This window comes from Choloepus didactylus, chromosome 10 (genome assembly GCF_015220235.1).
Source record: "Choloepus didactylus isolate mChoDid1 chromosome 10, mChoDid1.pri, whole genome shotgun sequence".
NCBI classification, from domain to species: domain Eukaryota; kingdom Metazoa; phylum Chordata; class Mammalia; order Pilosa; family Megalonychidae; genus Choloepus; species Choloepus didactylus.
Genome location: NC_051316.1, coordinates 21,418,911 through 21,445,447, shown reverse-complemented (window position 1 = coordinate 21,445,447; position 26,537 = coordinate 21,418,911). Strand labels below are relative to the sequence as shown.

Here is a 26,537-nt window from a genome sequence, read left to right as displayed (position 1 = left end):
TAGAGTCTAATCTTGGTGCTGTAAGCAGTAAAATAGATAGCAAACCTATTTATTCAAACTATGTGCTGTAGAGTTCTAAAATCCAAGGCAATGTTTTGCAAACAAAAGCAAATAAGCATTAAATTCCAAGGTCTATACCATTCTTCAGTAGTTGATGCCACAAGAAAACTGATTGCCATGACCCCTTAACATCTGAGTATGAAAAAACATCCATAATATCCAGGAGGTGCCATGTTAGATCCTGGAAATAAAATGGTAAGAAACTGACTCAGTCCCTTCCCTCAGAAAGTTCACACATGATTGACAAAATGCCCTGACGGCAAACAACAGGTGACCATGGCCAGTCTGGGGGGTGGGATTACCTGGGAAGCTGCATTTGAGCATAGGTAGGAAGGATAAGTAGATGGCACCCTAGGCAAAAAGGGGGGTAGGAGATCCCAGCCATCAGTGACCACAAAGGCTGTGCAGAGCTTCAAGGCAGAGGTGGGTGGGGAGCAGGAGGGGCTGGCAGTTCAGTGAGGCTGGAGAGCTGAATGGGGTGGGAGCAGAGCAGAGGTGTCCCAGGAGGCTGGAGGACTTAGGAGCCAGGCCAGCTAGGACGTGCAGCGTGTAAGAGACGCAGAGGTTTAAAGGCGTTGAAAGAGCATGGCATGATCAAGTTTGCGTCGTAACTATTCCCATCTTCATCCACTTTGGGCTGAACCAGAGAATTAAGCAAAGAATTTTGAAATAAATTTTGCAGACATAAAGGTAAATCTAAAGCCACTGCAATTTAATCCAGAAATGTGGACCTTCGGGAGTTTTCACTGCCTTCTACTTGTCTTTAGTATAGAATCAGCAGAATTAAAGGACACTAAAATCTGATAGTATCATCATTTCTCTTTGGGGATAAGAATAATAGTTATATTTCCACTATATGTACACCAGTTGACCTTTACAGATGCCCTGAATGAACCATACTGACACTTAGACTGTAAATAGAAAGGCTTATCCTTTTTCCCCATACCAGTTAAGTAAAAATTACTGATTTCAAAATGTTCTTTTATACATAGAATAAACTCCAACTAACTGGAGAATAAATTCCAACAGCCCAATCCAACTATGCTGCTAGAACAGGGCAGCATACTTCTTTCTGAAGTTTGTCTTTCTTCTGGACAGAGTGTGCCTTTGCGCACTAACAACCTTCAAAACCCGTCACCTATGGATGGAAGAGATCCCAGTCTCTGTTCTCGCAGTAGGTCTCCCTCATCCATTAACTCAGTTACAGAATGGGTACCTGGCTCTCTCTTCCAGAGAAAACACACAGTGATCTCATCCACTTGGTGCCACCAGCCTGAGACTTGGGAAGACAAGCCGGTCCAGCATCCTGGGCTCTCCTAGTGCGTGTTTTACTGCTGTTTGGACAAAGGATGATCTAATCCAAGTATTAAACCACCAGTGGCCTGAGCCAGGACCTCCTACCCAGGTAAATCTCATGTGGTAAAATTCTTCCTGGGTTTGTGTCACCCTGGAAAATAGTTTACTTGCATATGTACTTATTTTGGTAACATTCCCCAAAAGGTTTTAAAAGTGTAAACTTCTAGAAGATGAGACTGTTAACTAGATTTATTCAAGGTTTAGGAACAATTCATACTGCAAATTGCCTCCTATTTAAAATCACTGACATTTAGTTACTGACAGTTTCCCAACGGAGAGAGGAAAATACAGACAGCAAGCATCATTGTGTTGAAGGTTTGGAGAAGGTACAAACCCCAAACAGCAGAGGGCTTCTTAAAGCATGAATGAACGGTAAATGGGATAAGTGTGATGGTCTGGCTGAGTTCAAATACTTCCCCCACCACATCCTGGCTTTGTGACTCAGGGCAAAATGCTTAACCTCTAGAGCTTCACTGTCCTCACACATAAGGTGGGTTTATACTGGAACCTGCCACATAGGGTTGTCATGAGGATCAACCCCTACTAAGCACAAAGAACAGTGCATGGCACACTACAGGTAATCAGTAAATGTTAGCCATTGTTATGATCTACCTCTACCCTTGATCCCTCTGCCCAACCAGGTTAGAAAGAAGTAGGGTGGTTGTCTCTCATCAGTGTCTGTGTTGTATTTTGAGAAAAGGCCAAGAGTGGTGTGGTGTGGAAGCCCTATGGACAGAAACGTCATGTGGGCACCGGAACTAGTGGCACTGAAAATGAGAACTGGCCATGACTAAAGTCACTGGGCAAAGTTCTGCAAAGTCCAGGAGTCAGTTTTAACTTTTCAGTAAAGCATCCAGAAAGAAAGTATTTCAGGCTTGCAGGCATTCGATCTCTGCTGCAGCTACTCAGCTCTGCCACTGTAACATGAAGGCAACCGTAGATGATAAATGAACCTTGAGCAAGGCTGTTCTAATAAAACTTTATTTATGCAAACAGGCAGAGGGCCAAGTGGGCTTTCCTTTGCTGACCCCAGATATAGTATATTAACCTAAAAACCCTGAGCATGGCAATGGGGATGGGGCAGCGCAGACCTCGCCCTTCCACCCAGGAAAACCAGCCTGTGCTCACACTCTGCCCCTAGGTCCATATCAATTTTTTTTCATATGTGGAGATCACATTATTAATGTGCTATATATGCATACATATATATGTTTGAATATATACTTCTGTATTTAAGAGTACTTATCTGACAATGCACATTTACTCGCTCAGCATCCCTCTTATGTCAGCGTTCCCTGAGTCAAGTTAAATATAGACATCATCTAGTAATGTTATTGCAAGTGAATGGTGTATTGTATTTATTTTTACTGGAAATTTCTATCTTGGAAAGATAGATAGAGGTTTGAGGAGAAATGAATAGTGCCATATCAGTTTCTTTGCAAAATTTCCCTTTCGATAAATTCTGTCATCTTCCCAGGTTTGCCTGGGATTATCCCAGTGTATCCTCATTGCCCTGCATCCTGTCTGCTTTGGCAATTGTACAGAATTTTCACTCTTTTCCAAGTATTAATTATTAACAGTTGTATTAAAATAATCCAGGCTGAGTTAGCATGGTTCTCACTCTTTCCTTCCAGCTCCTGTCATGATTTCGCCTAGTAGCACGTGAGGCATCCTTATAGTGAAAAGTCTTCTCATGTGGCTAAGTCAGAAATACGGTCAGTGATAAACCAATCTCTGCTTTTCTGGCCCTTTCCAGACGCAATGTAACTCAAACTTGCCTTCAGGGGCAGGAAACAGAGCACTCACTGATAGAACAAAGTAAGCTTGGGCAAAAGAAGCTGGCGACAGGGGATTCGCTCAGGTGACAGATGGTGGTGGGAGGGACTGGCTGCCCTCACTGGCCCACCTAGAGAATCGGCCAGTGGAGCTGCCACCTGCAGGATGTGCAAAGCCACCAGGCAGCCACTGGGTGGAATCAGTGGGAAACTGGGAAATTATAGGCCTGGTGTACATGAAATAGGTACAGAAAACAGAGGTTGGGCAGCCCTGCCACAGAGCAATAAAGAATAACTGGAATACTCTTCCTATGATGATTTAACCATTTTTAGTAGAGTTCAAATGTACTAGTTTTTTTAATTGGGTGTAATGCTTTTGTATTTTGCAATTAAATCTCTTAGCAGCAATGACCTTAAAAAACAAACAGAAAAAAAGGTGCATGTTTAATAAAAAATGAACTACTAAATTCCTGTTCTCCAAAAAGCTGATGATAAATGTATAACTTGCTCAAAATTATTTATTTTGCCACAGGCGATAGTAGCCAAGATTATACAACTGTCAAAGGCAATAGTAGCCTAAAGAGACTTGATGACTAAATGGAATTGAAAATGCACAGTATTAATTCAGAAAGATGTCATTTGATCTAAGTGAAAAGTCATGCTTCACAGTGTGATGTGTAATTGAACCTTCTGCAGCTGCATGAGTGAAATTGTAGATTTTGAGCATAGTTCTGTTAAAAGAAGTGGATGCTGATGCTTCTTCAGATTTGTGTCTTCTGTCTTCATGTGGTCAATAGTATCACTATAGCCCCACATAGATTTTTAAAATAATCTTTCTTTTCAGAATGGTTTTAGATTTACCAAAAAAAAATATTGCAAACATAGAGTTCCCATATAACCTACACCCAGTTCATCTTATGTTAGTGTGATGTACATGTTATAATTAGGAACCTACTGATAACATTGTTGTTAACTAAAGTCAATGCTTTATTAACATTTTCTTGTTTTTTAAATAATGTCCTTTTTTTTGTTGTGCTAGGATCCCATCCAGGATACTAAATTACTTTTAGTCATTATGTCTCTTTAGGCTACTATAAAATAAAATACAATTTGTAAATAAATTACTTTGTAAATTAATTTATAAATAAAATACTATAAAATAAAATACAATAAAATAAAATACAATTTTATTTCTGTACTTTTTTGGATAACATAAATCTGTGAGCTTGAAATTTTAATTTTGTGTTAGAAATTTTGTTGTTTCATCTGTCTCAGATTTTATTATGTAAATTATATTATTCAAAGTTGCCTAAATCCATTTGGAAACCTTAAAAAATACTGGGGATTCTTAAATTGAATTTTTTGGCTTTTCTAATCCAGTTGTGTTTGAACAAAACACCAATATTCTACAAAGTATTAAGCACATATTTTTATATTTACTGAGATGAACTCTGGTGACTTTGGTAATAAGGAAACCTCTAATATTAAGTCATGTTTACGAGTGACTAAAAGACTCTGGAGGGAAGAAGAAGAGAAGGCAAGAGGGAAGATGCACATGCTGGTTCCCAGATGTGAATCTCAATGGCATCCTCAGAAGGGAGATGGAACCACAGGAGGGGCAGAACTGGGGACTCTATGTGATGACCAGCAGGCCAGCAAACAAATGGTGCTAACCGGGGCTCCACGTGCGTGGTGTCTGCAGGAGAAGGCAAGTGGGAAACAAAGCTGGAAGGGGGGTCGGGGAGGCCAGCCTGAACTGGGGACACAGCTGAGCCCCCACCAGACTCCAGCACTCTGCAGGACCCTGGTCCACCTCTGGGCTCCACTGACGCTGTGAGGGGAGGATGGGTCAGGACAGCCAGCCAGAAAGAAGGAATCATAGTGGTGCAGGCTGGGACTCAAGAAACCTGTGTCCACCTGCTCTCAGGAGGGCAGGTGAGGAGAGCTTCCTCCCCTGGGCCTAACCAGCAAACTGGGCAGTAGGCCCTTTTCAAGGCCCAGACTCATCTCAGCCCATCTGATCATTGTCCTAAGGCTTCTGTAAATGTGACCAGGAAGTTGTAGGTTAAACAACAGAAATTTACTCCCCTGGTTTTTGAGGTCAGAGGTCTGAAAGCAAAGTTATGGTGGGGATGTCTAATGAATAGACACGTAAAAATCCTTAAAAAAATACTTGCAAATCCAATCCAGTAGAACATTCAAAGAATTATACACCAAGTGGGTTTTATTCCATGTATTGATGAGTATCTCAACACAAGAAAATAAATTGTTGTAATACACATTAACAAATCGATAAGGAGAACCACAGGATCGTCTCAATGGCTACAGAAAGGGCATTTGAAAAAATCTAGCTTCCATTCTTAATAAAAACCCTTTGAAAGGTAGGAATAGAAAGAAACTTCCATAATGTAAAAAAAAACGGCATATAGGAAAAACTCACTGCTAACATCATACTCAATGATGAGAGACTGAAAGTTTTCCCTCTAAGGTAAGAAACAAGACAAGATGCCCTCTGTCACTCCTGTTAGTCAACATTGTGCTAGAAGTTCTAGCTAAAGCAGTTAGACAAGAAAAAGAAATGAAAGCATCCAGATCTGAAAGGAAGAAGTAAAATTTTCACTGCAGAAAACAAGATCCTATATTAGGAAGTCCCAAAAAAACATGACAAAGTTACTAAAGCTAATAAATCAGTTCAGCAAAGTAGCAGGATACCAGATCAACATGCAAAACTCAGTGGTGTTCCTATACAGTAGACATGGGACCCTGCAGGATAGCCTGACATGTCTGGCTTCCAGGAGGAAAGTGGGCATGGGGAGGGCATGGGGAGACCAAAGTGCCATTGAGGAAGCTGGGCCTGATGCACTGTCCACAGAGAGCTGCGGGCTGCAGACAAGAGCCCTTGCCTGCCCGAAGTGAGCGTGCATCGTTTCAGAGCAAGTGAGACATTTCCCCACGTCCTACACTGTAGAGAAGGAAGGGCTCCACACTGTGTAGAACAGTCAGCACATCTGGGGTGGCATGGGGTGGAGACCGAGAGGAGGGTCCTAGAGCCTGGGACCATTGAGTTGGACTCGGGTACATAACACCAAGACCAGGGGTTGAGTAAAGGATTCCAGGCCTGCTTAATGGGAGGCCTCTCAGCTGTGGTCGGGGCTTTGAAAATTGGGTTTGAAGCAGACAGGGGGGCCCTGATGCCAGGCTGAGAGCCAAGGTTTCTCTCACCACACCTTAAACCTCTGCTTGAGAGTCAACTCTCAGTGCCATTCTCACCTCCCCCCACAAGCCTCACCCTCTCCTGGTCTGCAGAAGCCCAACAAATGGCCCACCCTCCCCACCCACCCCTACGTCGACTTGTTGCATCATACCAGGCTCTGCAGATCAAATCTTACTCGAGTTGCCCTCACACTCCACAGGTTGGAGCTTCAGGTCACCTTTTCTGCTTGGCTCACCTGGGACTCCTTAGCCAAGCAGTTAGGCTCTAAACAATATCCCAGGCCATCCTTCATGCCCTTCTGCCCAGGACAGAGTCCTCATGCTACCAGGTATCCTCACAGGCAAGCCTCACAACCTGTGATAAAGTGGGGGAGCTCCCATTTCTTGCAAATCCAGGTATTTCGTGTTATCTAAATTCCCAGCACTTCTTCTTCCCACTGGCATAAATGTTCTTTATTTTCAAGAAGTGCTGCCACTGTCACAGCACAGTCACAGCTTGTGTTGACTATTATTGAGCCTGGCTCTCCAGTGGGATCAGGAGAAGGGAGGATGGAGTGGATGGTTTCTGATGGAGTGAGCCACCCACGGAGGACAGTAAGCTGCCATCACTCCAGAGAAGCTTTGGCCACGGTGGGGCAATGGTGGTGGTGGTGCAGTGCACACACGGTGAAAGCATCCCATGGGTAGCAGCTGAGGTAGATGAGCTTCATTAACTACAGATAAGGAGTGCACTGTTCATAGATCATGCTAGATTCCCCCTAGTACACCAGGTCCCTCTCCTAAGCTGTGAGCCAAGGACACCACCAGCCTCGTAAGTTCTCCCCTTTATTCTCCATCGCATCAGTTACCAACTCTTGCCAAATGTTCTACTAAAATAGCTCTGGACATTTCTGTATTTTAATGAAAGGTAATAAAGTATGTGGACTGTCACATAGAAATACATATATAAATATTAGTTTAAATGAAACAATTTGTAACCGAATATAAAAGAATAGGTATATCCACTCTTATGACTATAAAGGCTAAAACACTTCTTACGAGAGATTAGAGGAACATGGAATTAAGTAAATGGCTTCATGTTAACTAATTTTGTTTCTGTAACTTTATTTACCTTTCTATTTTAAAAAAAAACAACAGAACAGCTGTGACAAAAAAAAAAAATGTTTCCCTGTCAATCCCTCCTTTTTCTTTTCCAGGGCTTTTATAGGTTTCTGTCTTCTGGCATCAAGAATAATGCAGTTGGAGAACCTAAGATGGTGGCTAGGTGAGACAGGGCAAAAAAAAAACACCTCCATGAAAAATACTAGATGAAAACCAGAAAGTGACCCAGAGCACCAGTTCCAGGATAGCACCAGCCAGCCAAGGTCTACTAAATCTACAGGGACCGTGCATTTGGTGAAACCAGGAGTCTGCATTCTGAAACGAGTGAGTCAGCTGAAAGTCCCTCGGCCATGCTGCGGTGTGGGGAAACGGTGGGCTGGCATTTGGAGACGGACTAGTTCTTTAAAAAAAAAAAAAAAGCCCAGGAGCAGCTGCAGATATGATGGGGAGAGCCGTGCATTGAAGCACGGTGGGAGTGGTCTGGGCTAACGCCTCAGTGTCTGGCTTGGAGGATACCCCTTCCCACACCTGCTACTGATTGTCACAGGGCCAGGGGAGCAAAGGGGAGCCAAAAGGAGAAAAAAACGCACCATTTGCAGCCATCTCCCCGGCAGGCTGGGGACACTCCTGCTTGGGGCCGGACCCACAGCCCAGAGCCGCACAAGGAAACCCAGTGTGATGGGGAGTCCTTCCCTCAGCACCGTGCACGTGCCACAGTATCGGCCATGGACAGGGGCCTTTAATACACCCACAGCTGATTGTCCTGGAGCTGGGAGGGTGGAGCTGTGTGAAAAGGGGGAAGTTAACACGTCCCATTCAACCATCTTTGAAGTGGGCTGGGAATGCCCCTGCATCGCCCAGCGTCCCAGGGCTTCCCTGGAGGCCAGTGCACACTTGTGACATGGTGCAGCCCTCCCTCAGCAGAGGTCCTGGAAGAGCCCAGCAGGGAATGGGGACCCGCTTTGAAATCCCAGGGAACCTACACCAATACCAAGGACTTACGGGTCAGTGGCACAATCTGTGGCAAGACTGAAATGAAGGCTTAGACTCTTGCAATAGCCTTAAATCTCTGGGAACAACTGGGAGGTTTGATTATTAAAGCTGCCTTCCCTCCCTAACGACTCAGACACACACCCCTCATTCAGGGTGGACAACACCAACAACACACCCAAATTTAGTGCAGCAGTTGAACCCCTCAAGAATCAGATCCCCACACACCACAAAGACAAAGTTGGGGAGAACTGACTTGAGGGGAACAGGTGACTCACGGATGCCATCTGCTGGTTAGTTAGAGAAAGTGTACGCCACCAAGCTGCAGTGCTGACAAATTAGAGATCAAGTAAAGCAAATGCCAAGAGGCCAAAAACAACAGAAAATCTTAAAGCATATGATAAAACCAGACGATATGAAGAATTCAAACCCAAACACCCAAATCGGAAGATCAGAAGACACAAAGTACTTGGCACATTTAATCAAAGAACTACAGACAGGCAGTGAGAGCATGGCACAGGATATAAAGGACATAAAGAAGACCCTAGAAGAGCACAAAGAAGAAATTGCAAGACTAAATAAAAAATAGAAGATCTTATGGAAATTAAAGAAACTGTAGGCCAAATTAAAAAGACTCTGGATAAAGATTAGAGGAAGTTGAACAACAACTCAGCCTCCTTGAGGACCACAAAACAGAAAATGAAAGAAAAGAAAAAACGGGGAAAAAAAAATCAAAAAAATTGAAATGGATCTCAGGAATATGATAAAATACAACATCCAAATTTGAGACTCATTGGTGTCCCGTGAAGGGGAAGAGAAGGGTAAAGGTCTAGAAAGAGAATTGCAAGAAATTTTGGGGGAAAACTTCCCAAACCTACACAATATAAATACACAAAGCATAAATGCCCAGCGAACTCCAAATAGAATAAATCCAAGTAAACCCACTCCAAGACATATTCTGATCAGACTGTCAAATACTGAAGAGAAGGAGCAAGTTCTGAAAGCAGCAAGAGAAAGGCAATTCACTACATACAAAGGAAACAACATAAGACTAAGTTGTGACTACTCAGCAGCCACCATGGAAGCGAGAAGGCAGTGGCATGACATATTTAAAATTCTGAGAGAAAAATTTCCAGCCAAGAATACTTTATCCAGCAGAACTCACCTTCAAATTTGAGGGAGGGCTTAAATTGTTCACACACAAACAAATGCTGAGAGATTTTGCTAATAAAAGACCTGCCCTACTTCAGGTACTAAAGGGAGCCCTACCAATAGAGAAACAAAGAAAGGAGAGAGAGAGAGAGAGAGAATTTTAACAGACATATGCAGAATATTACATCCCAGGTCACCAGGACACACATTCTTCTCTAGTGTTCATGGATCTTTCTCCAGAATGGACCGTATGCTGGGACATAAAAACAAGCCTCAATAAATTAAAAAAAAAATATATATATATATATATAAAAGAATAATGCAACAGTATCTCTGACTGCTTTCTCTTCATTCTAGGTCATTCTATTACTGCTGCTCTTTCCCACCTTGGTTCTTTACTTTGTGTCTCTTTCTTAAAAAATGCTCTGCAAATTTACCTTTTTATGTTATTTTATTGGTTACTAACAATTTTTATTTTTATTTTTGGCAGAAAAGAGCAAGCTAGTACCCTGTATGAAAACATCAACCTCGTGGAGTTGAGACTCATTCAGCCATATGAACACGTTATAACGAACTGTATCTGTGAAATCAAACTTCAGAGCCCGGAAATGGAAAACCTGGCCATTGCCGTGAAGAGGTATGGAAGTCATCCTTTCTCGGTGGTCCTTTAACTTGCTCTCTGACCCGTGTGGCAAATGGACTGAGCTGCGTTATCACCTTATGATAGCGCTGAGAGGGGAAGCTGATCAGGCGGTAACTTGTGGGGTCAGCCAACAGTCAGTCAGTAGGGCTCTGTGATCCCATTATATCAACTATTCTAGGCCAGTAATTAGATGTGAAACAATTTGGAGACATTTTCAAAAAAATCCTACATCGAGCTAATTGAACCATACAGGAAATGGTCTGTCCCGAGAGGTGGGCGTAACTCCCTTTGAAGCCTGGCTTTGTCGCCTACGGGTGTGTGACCCTGGGAAGGTTATTGCATTTCCCTGAGCCTCAGCTTTTGCATTTGCAAAAGGAGGATGACAATATTCACCGCTTCGGGGCTTTGAGACTATGTAGATGACATCAGGGAAGCAGCCCCTTCCACAGCACCCATCACATGGTGGGGGTGGAGCAAGGCTTCTTTCCCTCTTTCTAGCCCTGCTCACCTGGCCCTCCCACCTGAGCTAAAGCCAAACACCTGTTACACCCTCACTATAATACAGTAATTTTATCTAAGCTGTAACTGGCTTACAGGGGATGGCTTACTGGTTTTAACAGCAACCCCATGTGGTAGCAGCATTTACATTGTTGCATTACAAGTGTCAGCCTCTCTTTTCCCCAGCAGGACCAAACTATTGGGAAAGAGAGGGTGCTTTCTCTGTCACACATCCTGGGTGTTGTGCTGCATAGACGTTTCTCACTGCCACGTGCTTCTCCCCACACTCCCAGCTGCTGCGCACCCCACCCCGCTGGTGTCTGGAACTTATAAATACACCCCTTTGATGGGTGCTGCCCATACTGCATTGGGGGTGGGGGGTGAGTGCTGCAGTTTCCACTTTTTTCAGCTCCTCTGTCTCTCTCTTCTCCCCCTCAGCAAGAAGATGAAGCTGTCATAGTTGACCCTTTGAAGTCACTGAAGGGAATTAAAATGGAGACGGGAAAACGTAGGGATTAACTCCTCATGGGGGGTTTCTTCTGAATGTTTTCAGTTCCTGACCTTAAGTTTGCCTTCTAGGGGTCTGCATGAGGGTAATAAAGGGTGGTCTTCTGATCTACAAATGTTGGAGAAAATTCTGGAGTAAGGACCTGAGCACCGGAGTTGGCTTCCCTTGAGTGGTGTGACTGGCAGGCAGACACGTGGATTCTTCAGATTGTCCAGTGACTATCTGTTGAAACACACACAGGTACACACAGACCCACACAAAGGTATGTGGACACACACACTGACACAGCTTCTCAGGACAGTTCCATGTAAACCCTAAGGGAATAAGGGAGCAGTGTCCTTTATGTTCTCATCACTACCTCTCTCCCCATGGATTAGCACGTCACATTAGGATGAGCTGTGCTGGTGTCTTCTCCCTGAACGCCTTCTCCTTTCAAAGCCTGTGCTCTCTGGCTGGGATCTGGAGCCTGGCTCCATTCTGAGCCAGCAGTTTCTATTTGCCCCTCTCCTCCTAGCTGTCAAAGACCTCGCTTCCATGTTTAAATGATGACCTGTGATCATAGGGCAGGCTCGGGGCTCCCTGGGCAGGTGACATCTGTTTCCCACCAAGGGATCCTGGGACAAGATTTTTCTCACCTCTAAACTCAGGGCTCATTGCCCTCTCCTCTAAATGCTCCCTGTCTCCTTTGGGATATGTGGGAAGCTACTTGTCTCTGACACATCCTGAATGGGGAATTTCTGGTCGTATCTGTGATGCCTCTAAAAACCCATCCTCTCTACAGTTGCAATAAGTTCAGTGTAGAGAGAGCTGCAGAAAGAAAGTTTGAGCTGGATCCTGTAGTCAGGTCCTCTTAAGTTTTTCTCATCTTGAAAAGCCCTGAATTGCTTTTGTGTGTGGTGTTGTGTGTGTGTGTGTGTGTGTTTTGTAATGACAAAACAAAGGAACCTGGGGTGAGGGTGAACGTGCAGTGTCACTGTCAACCTCCCTCCATGCCCCCTTCCCTTCTAGAAACCAAAGCAGTGACTCAGCATGCTGACCCCTACACCCCAGTGTGACAGACAGAAGCCACCACCTTCTTATGAGAGAAAAACATATATATTTGGGGAATAATAAACATCTTGGTTTGGGAGAAGCCAAAACCATAGAAGATGGGTTAGCATGAAAAAAAAAAAAAAAAAAAAAACACAGGTTTTCCTCTACTTGGACTGCATGCTTCCTTGGACAGAAGTTTTCCCACTAAGACGGCCTGGAGAAGCATTTTCTGGTTGACCAGAGAAGCCATTTCTCCACTGACAGTGCCGTGGGCAGTGGGGAGGGCGGCCCGAGTTCCCTGTCATCCATGGCAAATGGTGGTAGGAGTTGACTGGGGACGTGGGCTCCATGGGGTGGAATGCACAATTGCTCATCTTGATACCCACAATTTTCCAGATATTTCCGTCCTTGTCTCTGATCCAATTTTCTATGATAGGGCAACTCTCAGGGGTGTCATGGCGATGGCAGGTTGTATCACTCATCACTCTTCTTTGTTCTACGTGGGAGGAAGCTCCGTGACAGGAGGGGCCCCTCCCAACCGGAACCTGGACCTTCTGCTTCTGCTTACTTAACTCTGAGGCCTGAAGTGCTATTTTCTCCTCTAGCATCTGGCCAACAGCTGACATGAGCTCCCGAGCTTCAGCATCAGCAGCCTCTTTGTTCATATAAATTGGTTTGACTTTGACTGGTTCCCGGCCAAGGGCAGAGGCTGCTGTGGGCTTGACCTTTTGCAGAGGTTCTTTCTGCCCTTTGTCTTTACTGGAGAAAACCCACTGAAGAAAGCGACTCGTCTTTTTTCCCTGGGGCCTCTCGGGTGGAGACTCTCCCTTCTCTGGCAGGAACTGGAGGTTCTTGCTTGGGGTGTTTGCTATTCCCCTCCCCTGGCCAAGTGGGCCCATCTTTCTGGTTGGGGAACTCCCCAATCTTGCAAACCCTTCATGATGTTCTCGTTTGGGCCTCCTACAGTCCTCTCTCCTGGTAGCAGGGGTAAAAGTCTTGTTCTGGCTTTTCAGTGGGGCCTGGGGCTTCAAGATTTTGGACTCCTGCTGCACCAGGCTGCTCTTTCCAACTGCCATGCAGCCATCTTGGAGAACTGGCCTGTTCCCACTGGTTGTGCTCTGGGGACGGCGCTGGGGCACTTGAGAAGCCAAGATGCCTGCAGCAAAGGGCACATCAGTGCAGCCATCTCGAGGCTGAATCTCTGGCTCAACTTTCATTTTGATCTCAGGTTTACTAATGACTTGCAATTTAGGGCTTGGTAGTTCTAGAACCTGGGCAGCAGACATTCTAGAGGGTGTGAAATTTTGACAGATCCCTGGAGACCCTAAACCACTCAAATTCACATTTAAGACTGGGGAGTCTGCCTGCTCACTGGCTCTCAAGATGTCGCTATGCTGGGGTTGAAGAGCAGGGGACCCCTCGCTGCTCTCTATGACCTTTGGAGATTGGGATTCTACATCCATCTCCAATACTGATTCACCAGGGCTGGGGGCTCCTGGGGTATTATTACTCCCACTCTCCTCCCTTGGCCCATTCTCTCCCATGACTTGACTTGAGGTGGGCTCCAGGCTGCCTCTCTGGGTCTCCAGGACAGTCTCACTCTGTATGGGTCTGCTCACGATGCTGGGGGTGAGGGGCTGAGGAGACTGCCTGCCCTCCTCTCCGGTCAGAGGGGCCTCTGAGAGCTTGTGGTCATCACCAGGAGGGGCCTGACTTGGGATGCTCTGGATTTCCTCAAATGCAGGGGATGGAGCAGGGAGACGACTCTTCAAGGTGGAGGCTAAATTTGTTGGTACCACCTTCTCTTCCTGACTCACCTGGGGCTTTTCTCCCAGAGGCTTGCTAACCTTGGCTATATCATGGGTGACTGCTGTGGGAAAGGCACACTGTTGAGGAGGTGAGGCTTGGGCCTTTCTCGACACAAACAGTTTTGTGGTCTTGAGAACTTTAAGGAGTAGACTCCACCTGTGCTTCACCCAAAGCTTTTTCCTATGTGCTTCCAGCACCTTTTGTGTGACCAGATTGAGGAAGAGAAGCTCTTGGGAGGTGTTCACGCAATATTTCTGACCATCCAAGCATACCAGCTTTCTGGTTTCCATCTGAGTGTCCGACTTGGACAAGGCATGGCTGACAGAAACCCAAGAATGCTGCCCTTTCATAGGGGTTGTACCCTTATTGATCTGCCACCACTTCTTGTCCATATGGACTTCTAGGTCACTTTCTACTTGTTTCTTCTCTGAGATCCTTGCTAAGACATTTCCTGATGGCCTCTTCAATTCATTTTTTGACTCCTCGGTAGAGTCCTTCTCAAAGCTCTCTGATTCCTGAGATACAGTATATCGTGAGACCCTCCCTAAACTATACCCCAGATCTGCCTTTGGGTCCCTCCCTAGCTGGAAGTTTGCTCAATTGCACAAATGGAAGTCTCCTGGGTGCCTGGCTTTCAGCTTCTTTATGTCCCTGCTACTTTGCTGTGTACATACAGAGGGCCGAGAGGGTTCTTGACAGATCCCTGGCGATTTTCTCTGAGGCTGCACCTGTTCCAGACCTACATGGATCCTACGGGGCAGGCTGCCCTGCTGTTGGACAAACCTCTTTGGAAGGTGTTGCTCCAGGTGCCTGCAAAGCACGGGGCTGACAGGAAAATCCCCAGGAAGGCTGGAGACTGACTTGTGGGCCTGGGAGGCTTGGCTCTCCTGGGTAAGGTTAGAACTTAGAGAACTAAAGGCTTCCTGAGATCGTGTGACCACGAAGGGTAAAGCCCTCCAACTCTCTTTTTGCTTCTTCAAAAAGTGACATTCCAGGTGTTGAATTGCAATTGGCATGAGGGATTGTGACTCATTCTGGGAGGTGGGCCACAATTCTCTACAGGAAACAATCTGAGGAGAACAAGGTACCAGAATGGGACGGCTTGACCGGTCAAAGCTTGAGATTGTTGGCGTAGAAGCAGACAACCAAGACTTGTTATATAAAGATGCACTCAGTGGGAGTGACATCAAGTCATGCTGAGAAAGAGTCAAAGGGGAGCCTATCAGTGGTGGAGCAGAGAAGGCTGTTGGAGGCTGAGGGCAGGCCAAAGAACCAGAGGCAGGTGGTGGGGGTGAGAAAGGTGCGAGTGGTTGGCGTGAGCGATGGTCTAGAGGTAGAAAAGGTTCTGATGGCTGAGAGGCACTCAGAGGTGAGTGCAAAAGACCAGGAACTGAGGGGGTGGTCAGGTATGGTGAAAGCTTGGAGGCCAGAGGTAGAGGGGGCTTGGTCAGAGGAACTGTGGAAGCCCAAGGGGACACAGCGGGAGCAGCGTTGTCTATGGGTTCCTCACGTGGCAGATGGGCTTCAGCAGGTGCCGTTTTGCACATCTCAGCAGAGGGCTCTTGACATAAGAGCTGATGAAAGTTGCCCTTTTCAGGGAGCTGACCCAGGAGGCTGCAGGAGATAGGAGGCAGAAGCTGCAGCCAGGAGCAGAATGGGGCCAGGAGAGCCTGGCAGAGGTGGGAGAATCCGAGGCACCTGGCCTCTCCACTCCCCACCTGTCTTCACCATGCTCCTGCCCTCCCTCACCCCAGAGTTTTCTGTTTCATTCTCTCCCCATGGATTTCCCATCCTTTGTCAGTCCCAGGCCACCCTGTGGCTCTCTGATTGCATTGGAGATGGTAGGAACAGTGACACAGGAGAGAGTGGGAAAGGTTACTCACCTTTGCAGAAGCAAGAACAGGTCTTGAGTCTCCTTCAGTTCTTGCAGGCTCTCTCTGCAAGCTGGAAATCAGGGGACTGGGTTATGGGTGGTGAAGGTAGGGGCCTAGGGATCTTACAGGAACCTGAGTGGAATGTCCTTTTAGGGGAGACTGTTGAGAGATGAGGCTCTGGAGCTCAAGCATCTGTGTACAAGATCACATGATCCCTGATTGTAAGAGGAAGGCTCACGTGTGGGTGGGCTGAACCATTTGCAAAGTGTTCCTACATCCAATACTCACTGTGACTTCTCAAGGAGAGCCTTAGGGAGGTTAAACAACTTTGTCCACAGTTGGACCTGGATATTCTACCTTCAAATTCAGCCACTATATCTGTCTACTACATCCCACACTGCTCCCTAATGGGCACCACCCATTGCCCAGGCCCATCATTGCTTCATTCCCAGAGAAGGTCCCAGCAGGTAATCTGACAAGGATCCTAGGCTTGGATTTCCTTCCCAGGAGCCTCCCTCGAGGGTTCTGTTTCCCCAGAGGGATGTGCTCTAGTGCCTGACACCCTCCATGACCATGGACCTGGGCCCCCCCAGGGACAGGAGAGATTGAGGTTAACGCCTGGGGTAGGGGGACTCAGGGTTGAATGGGGAGGACCTTACCTTTCAAAGCTTGATTTTTCTTCCTCCTCCTGTTCCTTCCCCTTGTCCCCATTTGACGCTGATAGACAAGAAAAGAATGAGGAGCTGGGACCAAGTTCTTTTCTCTCTCAAGATACACAGCAGCCATTCAGTATTCATGAATAACATGACTCTACATTTAATTAATGGGGCTCTGTTTTTCCATTTATTCATTTTTATAGTGGGTAAAACTATTTTTTTCCTTCTTTGAATAATTCAAAGAAGAATTTTGTGAGATCTGCAATGGATTTCAAGAAGGGGACAGACTTCAGACCTGTGCTCTGTCAGGTGGATTCTGCTTCCCAGGGCTAGAGCTCAGCTCCAGCCTCTGATCAGAGGCTCTCATGGCCTCAGCAGTGCTCTCTAGATCAGTGCCAACACGAAGGAAAGCCCCAGAGATGCCTGTCAAGGGGAGGCGACTGATGAGCCAGCACTGGGGCTCTGTGGTCCTGCAGAGATCCAGAACTCTCTCTGAAATCCCATCATTGGCTGCTGAGTCCCTGTGTTTGGGGGGGTCACCCTGGAGCCTTTACCACAGTGAGACAGATGGGCTGAAATCTTCAGGTAGAAACCTTGGTGTCCAGGCTATACCCTGCCCTGCTTGGCAGGGCCCTTGAAGAATGGTGTTGCATTCTTTCCCAAGATTTCCCATCTCAAGGATCGCTCTACTTGATTTAGGAAAGTGGAAATAGGAAGAGAGAAAAAGAATGAATCCCTGTTGTGTTGGGCTGAGTGTCCCTTACCTTCTTGATGTATCTATGTCCTTAGGCAGCGGTAGAGTTGGATAACTTGGGAGGTATGGAAGTAACAGAAAAAAGAGCCCCACTCCACATAAGAGGGCGAAGATGATATCAATCAGCCATGAAGTGGGAGTGGAGCTCAGCCATGTAGTAATAAAGCTTCTTAAGGAAAAGAGATAATTGTCCATTGTCTGAACATAGCACAGCTGCCCACGGGCAACTGGGCAGTAAAAATGAGCTCTGGACTGGAGTTCCAGGCCCACATCACAAAGCTATGACTTCATCAAAGAGTTCAGAAGGGTGGGGGAGGGGACAAAAAGGAGGAGGCTGGCAGCCCCTCCCCCACCCTTCCTCCATCCTTGGCAGTCTAGATCCCTTCAACTTCTCATCGATGGACCTTATTGCAATTTTCTGTTCATTCCACCTGTAACCCAGATGTTGCCTGGTTTCCCTTATCCCTTGGAAATCTTGGCTTGAGTCCCACCGATTTCATAGCCTTTGAAAATCTGAAGCCCTGACACTTTTTGCTGATTACCAGGGATTTTTACTCTCACAATCTCTTTGTCTTAAACTCTAACTATCCCACATTATGTTTTCACCTTGCACCAACCCAGACAGAGAATTTACATTTATTCATACTTATTTAGCTTTGTAAATTTTGAATAATTTTTTAAAATTTTTATTTCATTCAATCTTTGCCATCTTCAAACAGAGGGACTTGTACAAAAACTAAATTAACAATTATTCAAAGACCACAAAGCTAAATAAGTATAAAATAAATTGAAAAAACTTAAACCTTCAGAGGATATTTTTATAAGTATCCAGAACTTTTGTTTCTGAAATTAAGAAACATTAAACTGCTCAAAAACTTTGGAACATTTTGTACATGCACCTGCACAAACCTACACACTCATACCCTCCGATGAACAAACCAAAATTTTCAGATCTACAAATAAAGCATTTCTTTCCATCCAAATGCCTTCCTTTAGTATTTCTTGTAAGTCAGGGGCTGCCAGCAGTGAATTCCCTGTCTTTTTATCTGGCAATACCTTTACTTTGCCTTCATTTTTTTTTTTTTTTAATCATCATTTTATTCAGATATATTCACATACCACGCAGTCATACAAACAAATTGTACTTCCGATTGTTTACAGTACCATTACATAGTTGTACATTCATCACCTAAATCAATCCCTGACACCTTCATTAGCACACACACAAAAATAACAAGAATAATAATTAGAGTGAAAAAGAGCAATTGAAGTAAAAAACAACACTGGGGTACCTTTGTCTGTTTGTTTCCTTCCCCTACTTTTCTACACATCCATCCATAAACTAGACAAAGTGGAGTTTGGTCCTTATGACTTTCCCAATCCCATTGTCACCCCTCATAAGCTACATTTTTATACAACTGTCTTCGAGATTCATGGGTTCTGGTTGTAGTTTGATAGTTTCAGGTATCCACCACCAGCTACCCCAATTCTTTAGAACCTAAAAAGCGTTGTCTAAAGTGTGCGTAAGAGTGCCCACCAGAGTGATCTCTCGGCTCGTTTTGGAATCTCTCTGCCACTGAAGCTTATTTCATTTCCTTTCTTTTTTTTTTTTTTTTTTAATTCAATTTTATTGAGATATATTCACATACCATACAATCATCTAAAGTATACAATCAGTTGTTACAGTACCATCATATAGTTGTGCATTCATCACCCCAATCTATTTTTTGAACATTTCCTTGTACCAGAAAAAAGTGAAATAAGAATGAAAAATAAAAGTAAAAAAGAACACACAAATCACCGCCCCGACACACACACACCCTACTTTTCATTTAGTTTTTTGTCCTCATTTTTCTACTCATCCATCCATATGCTGGATAAAGGGAGTGTGATCCACAAGGTTTTCACAATCACACTGACACCCCTTGTAAGCTACATTGCAATACAGTTTTCTTCAAGAGTCAAGGCTACTGGGTTGCAGTTTGATAGTTTCAGGTACTTACTTCTAGCTATTCCAATGTAGTGCATAAGAATGCCCATTCGAGTGCCCTCTCAACTTCACTTGGAATCTTTCAGCCATTGGAACTTTATTTTGTTTCATTTTGCATCCCCCTTTTGGTCAAGATGTTCCCAATCCCATTGGGTGATATGTCTTTTTTTTTTTTTTTTTTTTAATCATCATTTTATTGAGATATATTCACATACCATGCAGTCATACAAAACAAATTGTACTTTCGATTGTTTACAATACCATTACATAGTTGTACATTCATCACCTAAATCAATCCCTGACACCTTCATTAGCACACACACAAAAATAACAAGAATAATAATTAGAGTGAAAAAGAGCAATTGAAGTAAAAAAGAACACTAGGTACCTTTGTCTGTTTGTTTGCTTCCCCTACTTTTCTACACATCGATCCATAAACTAGACAAAGTGGAGTTTGGTCCTTATGGCATTCCCAATCCCACTGTCACCCCTCATAAGCTACATTTTATACAACTGTCTTCGAGATTCATGGGTTCTGGGTTGTAGTTTAATAGTTTCAGGTATCCACCACCAGCTACCCCAATTCTTAGAACCTAAAAAAGGTTGTCTAAAGTGTGCGTAAGAGTGCCCACCAGAGTGATCTCTCGGCTCGTTTTGGAATCTCTCTGCCACTGAAGCTTATTTCATTTCCTTTCACATCCCCCTTTTGGTCAAGAAGATGTTCTCTGTCCCACGATGCCAGGTCTACATTCCTCCCCGGGAGTCATATTCCATGTTGCCAGGGAGATTCACTCCCCTGGGTGTCTGATCCCACGTAGGGGGGAGGGCAGTGATTTCACCTTTCAAGTGGCTTAGCCAGAGAGAGAGGGCCACATCTGAGCAACAAAGAGGCATTCAGGAGGACACTCTTAGGCACAAATATAGGGAGGCCTAGCCTCTCCTTTGCAGCAAACCATCTTCCCAAGGGTAAAACTTATGGTAGAGGGCTCAACCCATCCAACCACCAGTCCCCTATGTCTGTGGTCTTGTTAGCAACCATCGAGGTGGGGTAGGTGAATACCCCTGCATTCTCCACAGGCTCCTCAAGGGGGCACTACATCTTTTTTTTTTTTCCTTGTTTTTCTTTTTCTTTTTTTTTTTTTTAACTTTCCCTTCTTTTTTAAATCAACTGTATGAAAAAAAAAGTTAAAAAGAAAACAAACATATAATAAAAGAACATTTCAAAGAGACCATAACAAGGGAGTAAGAAAAAGACAACTAACCTAAGATAACTGCTTAACTTCCAACATGTTCCTACTTTACCCCAAGAAAGTTACATAATATAGCAACATTTCTGTGAACTTGTTCCTACTATATCCATCAGAAATTAACAGACCATAGTCATTTCTGGGCATCCCCAGAACGTTAAATAGCTTATCTGTTCTTCTTGGATTATTGTTCCCCCTTCCTTAATTGCTCTCTACTGCTAGTTCCCCTACATTCTACATTATAAACCATTTGTTTTACATTTTTCAAAGTTCACATTAGTGGTAGCATATAATATTTCTCTTTTTGTGCCTGGCTTATTTCGCTCAGCATTATGTCTTCAAGGTTCATCCATGTTGTCATATGTTTCACGAGATCGTTCCTTCTTACTGCCGCGTAGTATTCCATTGTGTGTATATACCACATTTTATTTATCCACTCATCTGTTGAAGGACATTTGGGTTGTTTCCATCTCTTGGCAATTGTGAATAATGCTGCTATGAACATTGGCGTGCAGATATCTGTTCGTGTCACTGCTTTCCGATCTTCCGGGTATATACCGAGAAGTGCAATCGCTGGATCGAATGGTAGCTCTATATCTAGTTTTCTAAGGAACTGTCACACTGACTTCCAGAGTGGCTGAACCATTATACAGTCCCACCAACAATGAATAAGAGTTCCAATTTCTCCACATCCCCTCCAGCATTTGTAGTTTCCTGTTTTGTTTAAATGGCAGCCATTCTAACCGGTGTTAGATGGTATCTCATTGTGGTCTTAATTTGCATCTCTCTAATAGCTAGTGAAGCTGAACATTTTTTCATGTGTTTCTTGGCCATTTGTATTTCCTCTTCAGAGAACTGTCTTTTCATATCTTTTGCCCATTTTATAATTGGGCTGTCTGTACTATTGTCATTGAGTTGTAGGATTTCTTTGTATATGCAAGATATCAGTCTTTTGTCAGAGGACATGGTTTCCAAAAATTTTTTACCATTGAGGTGGCTGCCTCTTTACCTTTTTGAGAAATTCCTTTGAGGTGCAGAAACTTCTAAGCTTGAGGAGTTTCCCATTTATCTATTTTCTCTTTTGTTGCTTGTGCTTTGGGTGTAAAGTCTAGGAAGTGCCGCCTAATACAAGGTCTTGAAGATGTTTTCCTACATTATCTTCTAGGAGTTTTATGGTACTTTCTTTTATATTGAGATCTTTGGTCCATTTTGAGTTAATTTTTGTGTAGGGGGGTGAGGTAGGGGGGTCCTCTTTCATTCTTTTGGATATGGATATCCAACTCTCCCCAGCCCCATTTGTTGAAAAGACCATTATGACTCAGTTCAGTGACTTTGGGGGGCCTATCAAAGATCAGTCGGCCATAGATCTGAGGGTCTATCTCTGAATTCTCAATTCGATTCCATTGATCTCTATGTCTGTCTTTGTGCCAGTACCATGCTGTTTTGGCAACTGTGGCTTTATAATAAGCTTCAAAGTCAGGGAGTGTAAGTCCTCCCACTTCGTTTTTCTTTTTTAGAGTGTCTTTAGCAATTCGAGGCATCTTCCCTTTCCAAATAAATTTGATAACTAGCTTTTCCAGTCTGCAAAGTAGGTTGTTGGAATTTTGATTGGGATTGCATTGAATCTGTAGATGAGTTTGGGTAGAATTGACATCTTAATGACATTTAGCCTTCCTATCCATGAACATGGAATATTTTTCCATCTTTTAAGGTCCCCTTCTATTTCTTTTAGTAGAGTTATGTAGTTTTCTTTGTATAGGTCTTTTACATCTTTGGTTAAGTTTATTCCTAGGTACTTGATTTTTTTAGTTGCTATTGAAAATGGTATCTTTTTCTTGAGTGTCTCTTCAGTTTGTTCATTTCTAGCATATAGAAACATTACTGACTTATGTGCATTAATCTGTATCCCGCTACTTTGCTAAATTTGTTTATTAGCTCTAGTAGGTGTATCGTTGATTTCTCAGGGTTTTCTAGATATAAGATCATATCATCTGCAAACAATGACAGTTTTACTTCTTCTTTTTTCCAATTTGGATGCCTTTTATTTCTTTGTCTTGCCGGATTGCCCTGGCTAGCACTTCCAGCACAATGTTGAATAAACAGGTGGTGACAGCGGGGCATCCTTGTCTAGTTCCTGATCTTAGAGGGAAGGCTTTCAGTCTCTCACCATTGAGTACTATGCTGGCTGTGGGTTTTTCATATATGCTCTTTATCATGTTGAGGAAGTTTTCCTTCAATTCCTACCTTTTGAAGTGTTTTTATCAAAAAGGGATGTTGGATTTTGTCACATGCTTTTTCCAGCATCTATTGAGATGATCAATTGATTTTTCCCTTTCTGAGTTTTTAATGTGTTGTAATACATTGATTGTTTTTCTTATGTTGAACCATCCTTGCATGCCCGGAATGAACCCCACTTGGTCATGGTGTATGATATTTTTAATGTGTCTTTGGATTCGATTTGCAAGTATTTTGTTGAGGATTTTTGCATCTATATTCATTAGGGAGATTGGCCGGTAGTTTCCTTTTTTGTAGCATCTTTGCCTGGTTTTGGTATTAGATTGATGTTAGCTTCATAAAATGAGTTAGGTAGTGTTCCATTTTTTCAATGTTTTGAAAGAGTTTGAGTAAGATTGGTGTCAGTTCTTTCTGGAAAGTTTGGTAGAATTCCCCTGTGAAGCCATCTGGCCCTGGGCATTTATTTGTGGGAAGATTTTTGATGACTGATTGGATCTCTTTGCTTGTGATGGGTTGGTTGAGGTCTTCTATTTCTTCTCTGGTCAGTCTAGGTTGTTCATATGTTTCCAGGAAATTGTCCGTTTCCTTCTACATTATCCAGTTTGTTGCCATACAGTTGTTCATAATATCCTCTTATAATTTTTTAATTCTTCAGGATCTGCAGTTATGTCACCTTTTTCATTCATTATTTTGTTATATGGGGTCTTCTCTCTTTTTGATTTTGTCAGTGTAGCTAGGGGCTTGTCAATCTTGTTGATCTTCTCAAAGAACCAACTTTTGGTGATATTTATCCTCTCTATTGTTTTTTTGTTCTCTATGTCATTTATTTCTGCTTTAAATCCTTGTTATTTCTTTTCTTGTACTTGGTTTAGGATTGGTTTGCTGTTCATTTTTCTAGAGCTTCTTCAGTTGATCCATTAGTTCTTTGATTTTGGCTCTTTTTCCTTTTTAATATATGCGTTTAGTGCTATAAATTTCCCCCCTTAGCACTGCTTTTGCTACATCCCATAGGTTTTGGTATGTTGTGTTCTCATTTTCATTCGTCTCTATATATTTAGCAATTTCTCTTGCTATTTCTTCGTTAACCCACTGATTGTTTAGGAGTGTGTTGTTTAACCTCCAGGTATTTGTGAATTTTCTAAGTCTCTGATGGTTATTGACTTCTAATTGTATTCCATTGTGGTCAGAGAATGTGCTTTGAATAATTTCAATCTTTTAAATTTATTGAGGCTTGTTTTATGTCCCAGCATATGATCTATTCTGGAGAAAGTTCCGTGAGCACTAGAAAAAGTTGTGTATCCTGGTGATTTGGGATGTAATGTTCTGTATATGTCTGTTAAATCTAATTCATTTATCAGATTGTTTAGGTTTTCAATTTCCTTATTGGTCTTCTGTCTGGTTGATCTATCTATAGGAGAGAGTGATGTGTTGAAGTCTCCCACAATTATTGTGGAAACATCATTGCTTCCTTTAGTTTGCCAGTGTTTCTCTCATGTATTTGTGGCACCTTGATTGGGTGCATAGACATTTACGATTGTTATTTCTTCTTGCTGAATTGCCCCTTTTATTAGTACGTAGTGGCCTTCTTTGTCTCTCAAAACATCCCTGCATTTGAAGTCTATTTTATCTGAGATTAATATTGCTACACCTGCTTTCTTTGGCTGTAGCTTGCATGAAATATTTTTTTCCATCCTTTCACTTTCAGTTTCTTTGTGTCCCTGTGTCTAAAATGAGTCTCTTGTATGCAACATATTGATGGGTTCATTTTTTTGATCCATTCTGCGAATCTATATCTTTTAATTGGGAGTTTAATCCATTTACATTCAACGTTAAAACCGTGAAGGCATTTCTTGAATCGGTCATCTTATCCTTTGGTTTATGTTTGCCAGATTTTTCCCTCTCTCTATTAATATCCTTTATTGTACCCATACCGAATCTCTTTAGTACTGAACCTTCTCCAAGTCTCTCTGTCCTGTCTTTGTTTCTCTGTCTGTAGGGCTCCCTTGAGTATCTCCAGTAGGGCAGGTCTCTTGTTAGCAAATTCTCTCAGCATTTGTTTGTCTGTGAAAAATTTAAGCTCTCCCTCAAATTTGAAGGAGAGCTTTGCTGGATAAAGTATTCTTGGCTGGAAAACTCCTCTCACTCAGAATTTTAAATATATCGTGCCACTGCCTTCTCGCCTCCATGGTGGCTGCTGAGTAGTCACTACTTAGTCTTATGCTGTTTCCTTTGTATGTGGTGAATTGCTTTTCTCTTGCTGCTTTCAGAACTTGCTCCTTCTCTTCTGTGTTTGACAGTGTGATCAGTATATGTCTCGGAGTGGGTTTATTTGGATTTATTCTATTGGGAGTTCGCTGAGCATTTATGATTTGTGTATTTATGTTGTTTAGAAGATTTGGGAAGTTTTCCCCAACAATTTCTTTGAATACTCTTCCTAGACCTTTACCCTTTTCTTCCCCTTCTGGGACACCAATGAGTCTTATATTTCGGACGTTTCATGATTATCTATCATATCCCTGAGGTCCGTTTCGATTTTTTCAATTTTTTTTCCCCATTCTTTCTTTTATGCTTTCATTTTCCATTCTGTCATCTTCCAGGTCACTGATTCGTTGTTCAACTTCCTCTAGTCTTGTACTATGAGTGTCCAGAATCTTTTTAATTTGGTCAACAAGTTTAATTTAAGAGTTTAATTCCATAAGATCATCCATTTTTTTATTTAGTCTTGCAATGTCTTCCTTATGCTCTTCTAGAGGTCTTCTTGATTTCCTTCATATCCCGTACTATGGTCTCATTGTTCATCTTTAGTTCTTTGAGTAGCTGCTCTAGGTGCTGTGTCTCTGGTCTTTTGATTTGGGTGCTTGGGCTTGGGTTATCCATATCAGTCTGGTTTTTTCATATGCTTTATAATTTTCTGTTGTTTTTGGCCTCGTGGCATTTGCTGAACTTGAATAGGGTTCTTTTAGGGTTTGTAGACCTATTGAAGTCCTTATCTCTAATTTATCAGATCTACAGCTTCGTGGAGTACACTTTCTCTAACTAACCAGCAGGGGGCGTCCATGAGCCACCTGTTCTCCACAAGCCAGATTCTCCCCTGCTTAGCCTTTTTGGTGAGTGGGGGAGTGAGTCTTGTTGGGGACCAATTGGTGTACCAAGCTTGCGTGTGTAGTTGGTGTTGCCTGCCCTGTATGTGGGGCGTGTTTCTGGGCAGTCGGGGAGGGGGGGTGGCCCTAACAATCAAATCTCCCTGATGATCCTAGAGTTTTAAAAGCTGCTGCAATAGTCTAATCCTTCAGTTCAGTCCTGCCACAGTTTGTCTCTGCCATGACCCACAAGTCTTTGGTATTGGCGTATGGCTCCTGAGACTTGCAAGTGGGCCCCTCTTCCAGGCTGTGCACCCCGGGTCCTCTGTTGAGGGAGGACTGTGCTATGTCACAGGTGAGTGCCGTCCCCCCAGGGCAGTTCTGGGCTGCTGGGCTGTGTAGGGAGGCTCCCAGTCTGCTCAAATGATGGCTGAATGGGGCTTTGTTAATTCACACTGCTCCATCTTCCCAGCTCTGGGACAATCAGCTGAGGTTGCAGGGAAGGCTAATGTCCACGCCCAGTTTTGTGGTGTGTGCCTGTTATTTGAAGCACTTCTGTCACAC

General features: G+C 43.5%; 2 protein-coding genes across 2 annotated transcripts; one reads left to right on the top strand and one right to left on the bottom strand.

Moving 5' to 3' along the window:
- The first annotated feature begins 336 nt into the window (after nt 1-336).
- On the top strand, nt 337-12,479 carry LOC119545120 (ras and EF-hand domain-containing protein-like). Its single transcript, XM_037850721.1, has 4 exons — nt 337-386; nt 1,439-1,465; nt 10,138-10,284; nt 11,368-12,479. Exons 1-4 carry the CDS (start codon nt 337-339, stop codon nt 11,432-11,434), a joined length of 291 nt encoding a protein of 96 aa, XP_037706649.1. The 3' UTR covers nt 11,435-12,479.
- Nucleotides 12,480-12,492: 13 nt separating this feature from the next.
- On the bottom strand, nt 12,493-17,616 carry LOC119545118 (spermatogenesis-associated protein 31A6-like). The gene is made up of 4 exons (XM_037850720.1): nt 17,432-17,616; nt 16,021-16,074; nt 14,744-15,835; nt 12,493-14,686 (listed from the first exon to the last, which is right to left on the bottom strand). The coding sequence occupies exons 1-4, from the start codon at nt 17,614-17,616 to the stop codon at nt 12,493-12,495; spliced, it is 3,525 nt and encodes a 1,174-aa protein (XP_037706648.1).
- Between the last annotated feature and the right edge of the window lie 8,921 nt (nt 17,617-26,537).

Coding starts and splice junctions, on each gene's coding strand:
- LOC119545120 (XM_037850721.1), top strand. CDS start 337: ATGGCCAGTCTGGGGGGTGGGATTACCTGGGAAGCTGCATTTGAGCAT. Junction 1,466..10,137: donor AGCCAGGACCTCCTACCCAG/GTAAATCTCATG, acceptor TATTTTTGGCAG/AAAAGAGCAAGCTAGTACCC. Junction 10,285..11,367: donor CTGGCCATTGCCGTGAAGAG/GTATGGAAGTCA, acceptor TTTGCCTTCTAG/GGGTCTGCATGAGGGTAATA.
- LOC119545118 (XM_037850720.1), bottom strand. CDS start 17,616: ATGGACAATTATCTCTTTTCCTTAAGAAGCTTTATTACTACATGGCTG. Junction 16,075..17,431: donor GACATAGATACATCAAGAAG/GTAAGGGACACT, acceptor TCCAGCTTGCAG/AGAGAGCCTGCAAGAACTGA. Junction 15,836..16,020: donor CTGTTCTTGCTTCTGCAAAG/GTGAGTAACCTT, acceptor TGGAGAGGCCAG/GTGCCTCGGATTCTCCCACC.